Genomic DNA, 15,076 nt, shown 5'->3' with positions numbered 1-15,076 from the left:
AACGGGATTTTTATTTTTGTATTTCTGTTTATGTGTGCTTTTGAGTGTTTTGTTTGTAAGTATGTGAGTGAGCGCGTGTAGGTGTTGAGAGAGAGATGGTCCGAGAAATTTAGTTCCTTTAAATGTTAGACATAAATAGAGGCAGAGTGCAAAAACTGTGAGAAGTCATAAATTATTTTTTTTTCCTCAGAAATTGTGGGTATGAATTTGTCCAAAACAAAAACACGTCGGCAAGATTTTTAAAAAATTTCATTTTCATTGTGCTTATGAGACATCAAAAATTAAATATTTTTTATTTTAAATATTTTCATTTCAAAGTTTAATCCCAAAATTTCAATTACCGATACAATTTCATGAAGCAGACCACACCTAATTGTTTAGCAAAAAAAACGAAAATGACTTATCCAATCGTGACGAACCTTGAATAAAGATCAGTTGCCAGAGTAAATTTTCAAAAATCTTTTTTGTTGTCGTTGGGGTTTGTATTTGTGCGATTTTCCTTGTGTGTGAAATGTGGGTTGGTTGTGTGTTTTAATGGCTTGTTTGTGTCTGTGTCTTTCAAATTGTTCTACACTTCTCGTTTCAGAATTGGCTGGTGAGTTTTCGTTTTCGCCTGCGGAAAAAAAGACGCTGTATTTTTTTTACTCAAACAGTACAATTAATTTTCTCCAATGCATATAGTCTGCATTCAGGATACTCCCAGCGGTTTCTCTGCAAGAAACTAATGGTTGCTTTTGCGACCTTAAGAGGTATGTTGGAACATAGTGCATTACGCACAGACTCGGATTATCCATCTTGTTTCTTATTATATAACTAGCTGGTTCTCTACTGATTACATAATAGTATGACAGATTCCTTCAAGACAAATTAATTTTTTTTCTTTTGTACGACCACAACCAAATTTTATTCCAATCAGCTCATCCTTTTTAAAGTTTCTTTTTACTTTTGGGCGAGTTGAACTGACGTCGTTAACCCACTTTATTGCTGCACTTAACGAGCGGATCCGGGTGAAAGTTGTGCCGCTCCTGGTGAAAATTGTGCCGCTCCAGGTGAGAAGTGCGCAGCTCCAGGCGAAAAGTGCGCAGCCCCGGGTGAAAAGAGCGCGGCTCCAGGTGAGAAGTGCGCAGCCCCGGGTGAAAGTTGCGCAGCTCCAGGTGATAATTCCTGCTCATGGTTTGCCCACACGTGAACTGTTTTCATTCCCTCACGGTCGGTGGCTAAAATGGATACAAAATGACTCACTTAAAAATCAAATGTTATTGTTATTCAACATTGATTCTACCCTCCAGCGTTGAGGTTCGCAGCCCAAGACAAGTATGGGCGGACGTCGCTCGTGGACAGGGGGTGTCTGGTACTAAAAAGCTCAAAGTCTGCGGAAAGTTTCCGTGCCAGGTTTCTGTACGTCTGGCCCGTGCCTGTTTGATCTGGCCCATACCCCATGAGTTTTGGCCTGGCCTGCCCATCCACACCCTAGGCTCGGTCTTTACCGTCTGCCTCATATCTATCTTTCGGTCTATTTGGAACGACCCGTACTACCTTTTTCCTGTCAATGGAAAACTTTTTGAGTTTTAAAACCTTTATGTAGTAGTAAAAGTGTCTAATCAGAGTCCAAACCCACTCTTGGACTGATCATTGCCCAGAAGTCCAGTCCAGAATAATAACCGGTTTTCTGCAAATGAAAAGAAATGGGATTTGAACCGGCCATTTTCGTGAGAAGAGTTAATGATCTTAATCACCTGCAACAGAGTGTATGCCATCATTCTAACCACATATGAGCTCTTACTTAACCATAGCTTCAGGTCAAAGAACAGTCTGAAATGTGGGGAATAATAAGAAAAAGAGCAGCTGAGAGCAGGCCGCTGTGGCCTAATGCTGTTCCGCTGCGATTACGCAGGAACAAATTATTATTATATTATTACTATATATTGTAACCATACCCCACTCACGCCTTCAAGCCACGACTAGATTTCTGGTTGATAAACCAATTTGGTGTCATAAAAAAACCAAGTAATACATCTACTTTATTAGTGAAGTATAATTTTATCCTCTAGATGTAAATTTCAAAAAGCATTTGAATATTACTATAAAAAATGAGCGTGCAATGCGTAAGTTCTTTTTTTTCAAATTTGATCTGTTCCCAAATTTCTGATTCAAGTTCATTCCAGTTTTCTGATTCTAGTTTTCTTCCCGTTTTTGTGCGACTATTTTTTTCTGTTGCTTTGCTTTCTGCAGGCATATGAACTTGGTAAACGTTGAAACAGTGATCAAAACAGTTCTTCGATAGTTTAAAATTTAATTGGTCTTTTGTCATTGGGTGAAAGGTCATGTAACCCCTGAACACCAATCATTGGGTTTACTGCATAATGGCAGCAGACCAGAATTAATGAAGCCACAGCGCGCTTTATTCAGCTTTATTCTACCTGTTCTCTTTTCATTGCCCACAGTCCAGACTGTTTATTTTTTCAAATAGTGCAACACCAGTATTATGAGAACTTACGTTGTTTCTGGTTGTCTTGATCCATAACTACTACTGGTCGGTTCTGCCCAGTATGGGTAATCTCGTGTGGCTCATCTCGTTTATCTAAACTCAAAGTCGCCTTTAAAAAGTCTTATTTAAATTGATTTTTTTTGCTTTTTTGGTTTGTTTTTGAGCATTTCGCAATTCCCACCCAAAAATTATGTAACGAGAATGGCGCCAGAAGCATGCGATCCAGAAATAATAGAAATACTGCCAGCATTTCAGCGCCATCAATTATGACCAGCAATTTAGCGGCATTTAGACAAAGATCTCCCACTTTCTGCCAAATTGAAAAATTTCCTCATGCCCCCCCCCCCCCTTAACAATTGTTTGCTATAAACAATTTTTTTAAAAAAAAATCATTATTTCAGCATTGAAAATGAGAAAACGCTGTAGCTTTAAAAAAAATGAAAACCTAAAATGGAAAAATACAAGACTTAGAGTAAGAGCAAAAAAATTTTTTTTTGTCATAGGGATATCTTATAGGTATCGCAGTTTAACGTCAAGTTTATTAGTGTTGCCCGTTTAAAAACAACTACCAGTTTATGAATTTGACTACCATCAGACTTTCGGTTCATTATTCTGCCAGTTATGGAACACATGCCATCAGAGAGCTATTTTCTTACATAGTAACGTGCTATATAACAACATAGAATTTGTAACTGGGTGTCATAAAAAACACTGGGGGGCCGAAACAGAATATATCCGATTTTTTGAGATATGGCAGAAGTTCAGAGGTGAAATGTTGAGGTAAATTAGAATTGACCAAAATTCAAAATTTTAGGTGGTTGAAAATGTGTTCAAAAGATTGATTCTATATTCTACATTCCAATTACTGCTGAGACTTTTCAATGTTTAATGTAAGATATAAGTTGTTCCAAAATTTTCTATGAAAAACAAAATTTCACCGAAATCTCGTACCTTTCTCAGAAAAAAAAATTCTCTGATAAACCAAAAATTTTATAGTTTTTCATTGTTTTGATTAAGTTATCTGTCGACAAAATGTCAGAAATTGGTTTTGATGTTTTTTTCCTTAATTTTTTATAACCATAATCGTTCTGTCTTATTAACAAACTTTAATTTTGTTTTTAGCCACTTCATGCTGACATTACAAGCGGCTATGGACTGCATATACATTATGTAATTTTTTCTGTAAAAAATTTCACCAAAATGGCTATGCACAAATGTTTTCAAAAACTGATGAGGGTAATCACATACAATTGGTTTTGAAGCATTTTGAAGGCGGAAAATTGTGTTTTAAAAGGTCTGATTTCATCAGTTTAGTATTTTCTTCTTTCTGACTCGAAGTTGTTCTGTGAATTACCATTTAGATCGGTCCACATTCTTTAACTCAATAAATTTTTGATGCCACCAATCACCCATTGAGCATCATTTCGAAATTTTTTTGAAAACTTGTTGACAAATATAACTCTACCAATTTGATCAGAGCATTTCGACTTCCATACAAAATTGGATATACCGACTTCGTGCGTTCGGAAACCAAAACCACATTAAAAAACCATAATGAAAAACCATTATAACAATTTTCTACTTTCAGAACTGACATTTTCTGAGTAGGATAGTGAATCAAAGACAGTCAGCAGGAAATTATGATGGTATAAAAAAGACTTATACAATCAACACACAAAAAACTTACAGTTAATTCTGCCAGCATTGACAACAGTATAAAAAACTGCAACAACAGAAACTACTATTATCGCTCTCATTTTGATTTCAATCGCGCAAATATATTTTGACAATCTTTACTTTAGTTCTGGTTTCTCAACTCTGTTTCTTAGTTGCAGTTATATAGCCGAGTTTTTTCCACCACTACCCTATATTCCTCAAAACTCGGCCAACCAATTTGTGATTTTCTCTTATCCCGGTTAAGGTGTCTCGGACAATTATAAACTGCAGTTTTTCGACATCTAAATCAGATTAAAACTCGTGTCTCCCATAAAATTGACCAGTGAGTTTTTATGGGTCACGCAAATTGAAAAATAGTCAGTGTTACAGAAAACGTCAACGTTAAATACAACGACAAATAGTAGTGTTTTGTGAGATGAGATGTAATGTCTTGTTCTATCAGTCAAAATAAGTTAAGCTAAAAAATCTCCACTATTCATTTCAGTGCTTTTCGAATGTTTCAATAACAGTCATATATCTAACAGTTTAGACTCCAATTTGGAATTTTGCTGCAAAAACAATCTTGCCTGATGTTGGTGAATTAACCCAGGTCTAGACCTCGACTTATGAAAAGACTTTAGTGGGGGGAGGGGGGCAATATTGACTAAAATTACATGGATTTAAACATAAATGGCTTTAACGTTGAACTGAATAATCGAATCAAATGTGTTCATCCCAGAATGGGCATCATTGTAACACATCATCACTAATGGCGATAAAAGCAACTCGGCAACCCTCTCGGTAGATATCAATGTAACCGTTACAATATGGGCAAACTATGCTTTGTGTGGTAAAAAAAATGTAGTGAAAATGACCATAAAAGGCAAGTGGAACAATTTATTCAATCTTAAGGTGTAAAATAGCTCCAAGCAGTTTATCTATATCAAGACCAACCTTTAAACTTTCTCCTTGATAAGGCCGTCTAAAAAACGTGTAGGTTAATTAAGTCGTACATTCAGTTTTTTGTTTAATTTATATAATTTTTCTCTATGTAAACATCGTGTACACTTAGAAAACTTCAAATTCAATAATGAAATTAAACAAAATTTTGTTATTTGCACCCGCGAGAGACCACAACAATAACCTTTGGTTTAAACTTATATGTCTCATACTCAATTCATAAAATGATTGTTTTGCATATATATTTCAGATGCTGGTTCGATGCAGAGTCCCAATCAATTCAACTAATTTCTTCAGCTAATATATTCAACATTCCAAATAATCCAACCGTTTTACAATCTTCCAAATAATTCAACTACAGTATTCAATCAATTTCTACAAACAACAATTCTACAAGTTTTTCAGTAAAATACTACATACAATTTTATCCAATGACAATCTAGCAGTTCAATCTCTTTCAAATTCAATCAAATATTCAGGGAGAAATTGTGTAATAATTTATCCATGACATTTAAGACAAATCAGGGTACTAAACGCGTGGGAATCGAGGGTTCACAAGATGGATAAACTTGTCGATGGCAACCTAACTGACTCTGTAGCAAATATTAGACCAAACTCATCGCCCAGCAAGCCCACGCCGGCCAAGTGGCAACATGCATGCAAATCGTATAGCAAGGGAACCATGCATGCCCCATCAGCGTGAAAAGGAGCGAAATTATCGAAGAGGACGATCAGAGTGCCACAAGTATGAGAGATGCGGAGACTACCGACAACAGCAACCGGGACATTTTTACAGGCAAGTGGAGAAATATCACCAACCTTCGCCCAAGCAGAAATCACAAACTGCCGATGGCTGTTTGTTCGAAACTTCACCAGATGTGGTCTCGGTCGCACTTTGAGTTGACTTCAAGAGGAAAGCTATTCAAGATCGCAATGGAGCCAAAAAGAAGTGTTGAAATTACAATCGCAGAAGGCAAAGAGTCAGGGTACTGATTTGAAGTGCATAGCTTAATAATGGTGGAAAGAGTGTAATTTTAAAGTGTAAAATTAAAAAAAGAGTGTAATATTAAGCAGAGAGTGTACAAAAAAAGAGTGTAGAAGAAAGAATTTTCACTTTAATTCCACGCATAATTCTTAAAAGAACTTTTTTTAAACTTTTCACCGTTATTTTTGGGGAAAACCTTCGCCAAAAGAGTAGGCCAGTTGAGATGAGGTCGGATTGATACTGAGGATGGTTGGATCTCGCAGGACGACAGCAGAGAAACCTGGAAGAAAAAGTACCAAAGAGTACAATTTGGAGTAAACTGAACGGATTGACCGATGTTCTTCTCTGAACATAAATCTTAAAACTTAAAACTAAATTGACTGTCCACTATATATCGTACGCGAAGCCATATTTATAACGAGAATTGATTGTTTTATGACAATGACTTCAGACTGATTCAGCCCACACATCAACTTACGAGAACTTCATTAAAGTGTATGTGGACCTTAAAATCAATGCATGCTGATGCTGGTAAATAATCAAATACCTCTAAAACAAACAGATTTCGGCCAGATATAACTTTATCAAATAGTCAAATCATTTAGAGGACGATTTCGACAGGATGATAAATAGGCTGAATCATTATTTGGAAGTTGTTTGATAGCCATTAACGATGTTGTTTAGTAGCCATTATACCGATTCTTTCACATACAAATTAAACAGAGCCGCTCAAAATTTCTCGCGATGAGCCTAGCCTTCGGAGCCTTTTCAGTTATTAGAGTACCGATTACTGCGACGCCAATTTTGTCTCTCATTAATGGCCAATTTGTTCCACACAAATAAAAAGCCTGGCTATGTTTTCTTCATATCAAGGCTTTAAAACTTAAAACTATAGCTTTTAAACACAAGGAGGCTCGGTTATGTGCGTACGCACATAATGTTCCGACCACGCTCCTCCCGATTTTGATTTAATTGTCTGCCAAATGAGAAAGAAACCATTACTAAACTCCACATCGTTCAACAAACAAGGAAGTGAAAAAAAATGCTGGATTAGAGGGCCGATGAGTGACGGTTTATGAGAGTACTGGACAAGACAAAAAAATCAAACAATAGCAGACAATAATTAAAGCCTAAACCAAATAACAGGAAAAAAGAATGAGATAAAACCTGAAGTAAAAAAGTTAATCTGTACTTCATTAGGTAAGATACGAGACCTGTCAATAATGAGACTCGGTGAAAAATCGACAAAGAAGAGCAGAAAGAGCAAAGTTCAAAAATGCGCACTATTTGTCAAAACAGTCAGTTACAGATTGATTAAAACCAATAGGTACCCACTCACTAATTAACACCTGTCATTATCCAAAATATGTCAGACGACAATAAATAGAGAGCTACAACAAAAAAACCAAATAAATTTAACAAGATAGCGGTGTCTCAACCGTTAAACAAATAAGCTATTCATGGAAAACAATTAACATCTCCAATTGCACATTTTTCCAAAGCCAATTGGGCAACTCCATTTGTGTGATAATGGGTCAGGAAATAATTAAAACACAGAAATGGTCAATTATACAAAAACCACACTTCTCTTATGACAATGCGTAGCACCAAAGCCAAGAAGCAATTCGTTGAAAAAAACATTATATGGATTGGATCTTGTTTCACCAGAAGGTGAATGCGACCTGCCGTTGCAAAGACCGAGCTACAAATTTGACAGAAAAAAAATAAAGCTCAAAACCCACTGATTTTTTCAATACTTTCAAACACTTCAAACATTTTCAAAAATCATACAAAAACGTAAAACAAAAAAAGATTAACTTCCAACTGCTCAGGAAGCTAGTTGTTCTTGTTAATACAGAGACCAAATCATGAGACGATAAAAACATCAAATACGGAATATGGATGAGATCTGTCATAAATGAGACTAAACTTTTTGTTGACGACAAAGAAAAACTCAGAAGTACAAAAATATTCTTTTAAGAAAATTAATTGAAGGTCACTAAAACAGATAGCTGTAAACTGAAATCAGTAAATATAGAAAAAGGAATATAGAAAAATATAGAAAATATAGAAAAAGGAATAAAGTACATCCCGAAATACAGGCAAAAATGCAAAAATCAACTCTGGTTGATCTACTTCTAGTAGGAAAGCAAAGAAACCATTAACAATAAATAGAATCAATATATAGAGTATGTTAGCCTACTATCATTTTACCAATTGAATCCTGCATCAATACAACAAAGTCATGAGTCTGCAAAAAAGAACGATATATAAAGGCAATAAAGAATGATGTCCCTTATATTCACGAAAAAGTTGTGAAAACCATAAAAATGAGCTTTTCTCTAAAGACATAAGATATATTCATTAGGCCTCAAACACTTCAAACATTTTCAAAAATCATACAAAAACGTAAAACAAAAATAGATTAACTTCCAATTGCTCAGGAAGCTTGTTGTTCTTGTTAATGGAGAGACCAAATCATGAGACGATAAAAACATCAAATACGGAATATGGACAAAAAAATTCACGATTTATCGAAGACACAGTGCTGAATCACTAAAACTACAAGACATTGAGAACCATTAAAAATTTCAAAATGACAAAAATTGTTCCATTTTTTCTTAAGTCTGACTTTTTTGTCTCTCTTGTGTTCAAATGTCTTCCTTGGAAAGGGTCTTTATGAAAGACCAGAAAAAGAATCACAAACACTGACCAGAATCGAAAAGTCACGAATTTCTTATGAAATTTAATTTCTGAGTTCTAAAGACGTCAATCAAGAGATAATCGTAATTGGACCAAAAAATGTAGATGAGATCAGTCATAAATGAGAATAAATTTTTTGTTGACGACAAAGAAAAACTCAGAAGTACAAAAATATTCCTTTAAGAAAATTAATTGAAGGTCACTAAAACAGATAGCTGTAAACTGCAATCAGTAAATATAGAAAAAGGAACATAAAAAATATAGAAAATATAGAAAAGGAATAAATTACAACCCGAAAAACAGGCAAAAATGCAAAAATCAACTCTGGTTAATCTACTTCTAGTAGGAAAGCCCAGAAACCATTAACTATAAATAGAACATATATATAGAGTATGTATGTTAACCTACTATCATTTTACCAATTGAATCCTGCATCAATGAAACAAAGTCATGAGTCTGCAAAAAAGAACGATATATGAAGTCAATAAAGAATGATGTCCCTAAAATTCACGAAAACATTGTGAAAGCCATAAAAATGAGCTTTTCTCTAAAGACATAAGATAAATTCATTTGGCCTCACTTTATTGTAAGCAGGATCTGTCATTAATTGGGCCTTCATTTGAAAACATTCTCCTTGGTAATCAAAATAAAAATAACAAAAATAAGAGTAGTTTCAAAGAGACCGCGACCCTAAGTAATCCGAACAATTTTTCACCGTAAGAATCGAAGATGTGTAGTAACCTAGCCCTCATTTTGATGCACGTCTAGCAAAAATAATTAAATTTTCCAAAGTTTGCAAAAAAGATCAATAAGCAGATGAGACATTTCAATAAACCAAAAAAAGTGAAGCTTTTTGTAAAATATTTGAGTTGTTTTTCTAAAACCGGCAAAATTTTAATTCCAGAAGACTCCTATACGAAACCAAAGTAAAAATAGCCTTTCTGGAAAAGTTTAAATGAACGTGACAACAGATGTTAGGTCTCTGCTTTCGGCACATTCGAAGAAAGTGCTATAAGAGAGCGTATTTGAAGCTATTTTTGATTAAAAAAGTCAAATTCGAGAATTTGAAAATAATAACCAAAACAACAGGAAAAAAACAATCGACAAACCTCTTCTACCGATAAAAGTAATTCTTTCATTGCCAATTTGAAATATGCCTGATATGATAGAAAAGGGAACAAATACAACCTGAAATACAGGCAACTATGCAAAAATAACAAATTTATATGAAATTTTGTAGTAAGAAGGCCAAGAACAATTAGTTAAATTCATTATAGAGTATTTTATCAAATCACTTAAAATAAATTTTTCCCTCTATAATTTTTTGAACGAACACAGCCAATTTCAAGTTGATGAAAACCAATACGTATCCATTCAACACCCTAATTAAGACCTGTCAATGTCCATATGTGAGACGACAATCAAGAGCGGCAAAACGAAAAAAACCATTAAAGTTAACAAGAAAGCGGTGACTATTCTTTTGCGCATTCTTCCAATGCCAATTTGAGCCATCCATGATATGATAGAAAAAGGAACAAATTCCAACCCGAAATACAGGCAAACATGCAAAAATCACAACTCAAATGAAATTTTGTAGTAAGAAAGCCAAGAAACCATTAGCTATAAAAAGAACCACTATAGATTATTTTAATCTACTACTTTTTTACCTATTGAATCGTTGACCAATAAAGCAAAGTCATGAGTCAGCAAAAAGAATATCTGAAAGCAAAAAAGAATGATGTCACTAAAAATTCACGAACACATTGTGAAAGCCATAAGAAAGTGAGCTTTCTCTAAAGACATAAGATATATTCAATTGGCCTAATTTTGTTGGAGACAGGATCTGTCATTAATTCGGCCTTGAGTTGAAAACATTCTCGTCGGTAATCAACATAAAAATAACTGAAAGAATGTTTTCAAAGAGACCGCGACCCCATGTAATCCGAACAATTTTTCATTGTAAGAATCGAAGATGTGCACTAACCTAGCCCTCATTTTGATGCACGTTCAGCAAAAATAATTAAATTTTCCAAAGCTTTCAAAAAAGGTCAATAAGCAGATGAGACATTTCAATAAACCAAAAAAAGGTGGTTTTTGTATAATATTTGAGTTACTTTTCTAAAACCGGCAAAATTTTAATTCCAGAAGACTCATTTACGAAACCAAAGTAAAAATAGCCTTTCTTGAAAGTTTAAAAGAACGTGACAACAGATGTAAGGTCTCTGCTTTCGGCACATTCAAAGAAAGTGGTATAAGAGAGCGTATTTGAAGCTATTTTTGATTTAAAAAGTCAAAATTCGAGAATTTGAAAGTATTAACCAAAACACCAGGAAAAAAACAATCGACAAACTTCTTCTACCTATAAAAAAATTTCTTTCATAGCCAATTTGAAACATCCCTGATATGATAGAAAAGGGAACAAATACAACCTGAAATGCAGGCAATTATGCAAAAATAACAAATTCATATGAAATTTTGTAGTAAGAAAGCCAAGAAACCATTAGTTAAATAAATTCATTATAGAGTATTTTATAAAATCACGTAAAATAAATTTTTCCCTCTATATTATTTTGATTGAACACAACAAATTTCAAATTGTTGAAAACCAATACGTATCCATTCAACTCCCTAATTAAGACCTGTCAATTTCCTTATGTCAGACGACAATCAAGAGCGGCAAAACGAAAAAAAATCCATTTAAGTTAACAAGAAAGCAGTGACTATTCTTTTGCGCATTCTTCCAATGCCAATTTGAATTATTCATGATATGATAGAAAAGGGAACAAATTCCAACCCGAAATACAGGCAAACATGCAAAAATCACAACTCATATGAAATTTTGTAGTAAGAAAGCCAAGAAACCATTAGCTATAAAAAGTCCCACTATAGAGTATTTTAATCTACTACTTTTTTACCTATTCAATCGTTGACCAATACAGCAAAGTTATGAGTCAGCAAAAAGAATTTATGAAGGCAAAAAAGAACGATAACACTAAAAAATCACAAACACATTGTGAAAGCCATAAGAAAATGAGCTTTTCTCTAAAGACATAAGATATATTCAATTGGCCTACTTTTGTTGGAGACAAGATCTGTCATTAATTCGTCCTTGAGTTGAAAGCATTCTCGTCGGTAATCAACAAAAAATAACAGAGAATATTTTCAAAGAGACCGCGACCCCATGTAATCCGAACAATTTTTCATTGTAAGAATCGAAGATGTGTACTAACCTAGCCCTCATTTTGATGCACGTCCAAAAACAATAATTAATTTTTCATAGGTTTTCAAAAAAGGTCAATAAGCTGATGAGACATTTCAATAAACCAAAAAAAAAGATGCTTTTTGTATAATATTTGAGTTACTTTTCTAAAACCGGCAAAATTTTAATTCCAGAAGACTCCTATACGAAGCCAAAGTAAAAATAGCCTTTCTGGAAAAGTTTAAATGAACGTGACAACAGATGTTAGGTCTCTGCTTTCGGCACATTCGAAGAAAGTGGTATAAGAGAGGGTATTTGAAGCTATTTTTGATTAAAAAAGTCAAATTCGAGAATTTGAAAATAATAACCAAAACAACAGGAAAAAAACAATCGACAAACCTCTTCTACCTATTAAAGTAATTCTTTCATTGCCAAATTGAAATATACCTGATATGATAGAAACGGGAACACATACAACCCGAAATACAGGCAAACATGCAAAAATCACAACTCATATGAAATTTTGTAGTAAGAAAGCCAAGAAACCATTAGCTATAAAAAGTCCCACTATAGAGTATTTTAATCTACTACTTTTTTACCTATTGAATCGTTGACCAATAAAGCAAAGTTATGAGTCAGCAAAAAGAATTTATGAAGGCAAAAAAGAATGATGTCACTAAAAAATCACGAACACATTGTGAAAGCCATAAGAAAATGAGCTTTTCTCTAAAGACATAAGATATATTCAATTGGCCTAATTTTGTTGGAGACAGGATCTGTCATTAATTCGTCCTTGAGTTGAAAGCATTCTAGTCGGTAATCAACATAAAAATAACTGAGAGAATATTTTCAAAGAGACCGCGGCCCCCATTTAATCCGAACAATTTTTCATTGTAAGAATCGAAGATGTGTACTAACCCAGCCCTCATTTTGATGCACGTCCAACAAATATAATTAATTTTTCATAAGTTTTCAAAAAAGGTCAATAAGCTGATGAGACATTTCAATAAACCAAAAAAAAGATGCTTTTTGTATAATATTTGAGTTACTTTTCTAAAACCGGCAAAATTTTAATTCCAGAAGACTCCTATACGAAACCAAAGTAAAAATAGCCTTTCTGGAAAAGTTTAAATGAACGTGACAACAGATGTTAGGTCTCTGCTTTCGGCACATTCGAAGAAAGTGGTATAAGAGAGCGTATTTGAAGCAATTTTTGATTAAAAAAGTCAAATTCGAGAATTTGAAAATAACCAAAACAACAGGAAAAAAACAATCGACAAACCTCTTCTACCTATTAAAGTAATTCTTTCATTGCCAAATTGAAATATACCTGATATGATAGAAACGGGAACACATACAACCTGAAATACAGGCAAACATGCAAAAATCACAATTCATATGAAATTTTGTAGTAAGAAAGCCAAGAAACCATTAGCTATAAAAAGTCCCACTATAGAGTATTTTAATCTTCTACTTTTTTACCTATTGAATCGTTGACCAATAAAGCAAAGTTATGAGTCAGCAAAAAGAATTTATGAAGGCAAAAAAGAATGATGTCACTAAAAAATCACGAACACATTGTGAAAGCCATAAGAAAATGAGCTTTTCTCTAAAGACATAAGACATATTCAATTGGCCTAATTTTGTTGGAGACAGGATCTGTCATTAATTCGTCCTTGATTTGAAAGCATTCTAGTCGGTAATCAAAATAAAAATAACTGAGAGAATATTTTCAAAGAGACCGCGACCCCATGTAATCCGAACAATTTTTCATTGTAAGAATCGAAGATGTGTACTAACCCAGCCCTCATTTTGATGCACGTCCAACAAATATAATTAATTTTTCATAAGTTTTCAAAAAAGGTCAATAAGCTGATGAGACATTTCAATAAACCAAAAAAAAAGATGCTTTTTGTATAATATTTGAGTTACTATTCTAAAACCGGCAAAATTTTAATTCCAGAAGACTCCTATACGAAACCAAAGTAAAAATAGCCTTTCGGGAAAAGTTTAAATGAACGTGACAACAGATGTTAGGTCTCTGCTTTCGGCACATTCGAAGAAAGTGGTATAAGAGAGCGTATTTGAAGCTATTTTTGATTAAAAAAGTCAAATTCGAGAATTTGAAAATAGTAACCAAAACAACAGGAAAAAAACAATCGACAAACCTCTTCTACCTATTAAAGTAATTCTTTCATTGCCAAATTGAAATATACCTGATATGATAGAAACGGGAACATATACAACTTGAAATACAGGCAAATATGCAAAAATAACAAATTTATAAGAAATTTTGTAGTAAGAAAGCCAAGAAACCATTAGTTAAATAAATTCATTATAGAGTATTTTATCAAATCACGTATAATAAATTTTTCCCTCTATAATAATTTGAACGAACACAACCAATTTCAAATTGTGGAAAACCAATACGTATCCATTCAACTCCCTAATTAAGACCTGTCAATGTCCATATGTGAGACGACAATCAAGAGCGGCAAAACGAAAAAAACCATTAAAGTTAACAAAAAAGCGGTGACTATTCTTTTGCGCATTCTTCCAATGCTAATTTGAGTTATCCATGATATGATAGAAAAAGGAACAAATTCCAACCCGAAATACAGGCAAACATGCAAAAATCACAACTCATATGAAATTTTGTAGTAAGAAAGCCAAGAAACCATTAGCTATAAAAAGTCCCACTATAGAGTATTTTAATCTACTACTTTTTTACCTATTGAATCGTTGACCAATAAAGCAAAGTTATGAGTCAGCAAAAAGAATTTATGAAGGCAAAAAAGAATGATGTCACTAAAAAATCACGAACACATTGTGAAAGCCATAAGAAAATGAGCTTTTCTCTAAAGACATAAGATATATTCAATTGGCCTAATTTTGTTGGAGACAGGATCTGTCATTAATTCGTCCTTGAGTTGAAAGCATTCTAGTCGGTAATCAACATAAAAATAACTGAGAGAATATTTTCAAAGAGACCGCGACCCCATGTAATCCGAACAATTTTTCATTGTAAGAATCGAAGATGTGTACTAACCCAGCCCTCATTTTGATGCACGTCCAACAAATATAA

General features: G+C 33.8%; 1 protein-coding gene across 1 annotated transcript; it reads right to left on the bottom strand.

Annotated features, from left to right (window-relative positions):
- Positions 1-852: 852 nt before the first annotated feature.
- LOC142350727 (uncharacterized) lies at positions 853-4,352 on the bottom strand. Its single transcript, XM_075402669.1, has 3 exons — positions 4,176-4,352; positions 2,498-2,581; positions 853-1,217 (listed from the first exon to the last, which is right to left on the bottom strand). The coding sequence occupies exons 1-3, from the start codon at positions 4,243-4,245 to the stop codon at positions 991-993; spliced, it is 381 nt and encodes a 126-aa protein (XP_075258784.1). The 5' UTR covers positions 4,246-4,352; the 3' UTR covers positions 853-990.
- Positions 4,353-15,076: the final 10,724 nt, after the last annotated feature.

The sequence above is a fragment of the Convolutriloba macropyga genome, chromosome 12 (genome assembly GCF_964194025.1).
Source record: "Convolutriloba macropyga chromosome 12, txConMacr16.3, whole genome shotgun sequence".
In the NCBI taxonomy this organism is placed as follows: domain Eukaryota; kingdom Metazoa; phylum Xenacoelomorpha; order Acoela; family Convolutidae; genus Convolutriloba; species Convolutriloba macropyga.
The sequence above is the reverse complement of the archived record's forward strand: the minus strand, read 5'-3'. Positions and strand labels throughout refer to the sequence as shown.

Coding starts and splice junctions, on each gene's coding strand:
- LOC142350727 (XM_075402669.1), bottom strand. CDS start 4,245: ATGAGAGCGATAATAGTAGTTTCTGTTGTTGCAGTTTTTTATACTGTT. Junction 2,582..4,175: donor CAATGCTGGCAGAATTAACT/GTAAGTTTTTTG, acceptor CTTTGAGTTTAG/ATAAACGAGATGAGCCACAC. Junction 1,218..2,497: donor TCAAGACAACCAGAAACAAC/GTAAGTTCTCAT, acceptor TATCCATTTTAG/CCACCGACCGTGAGGGAATG.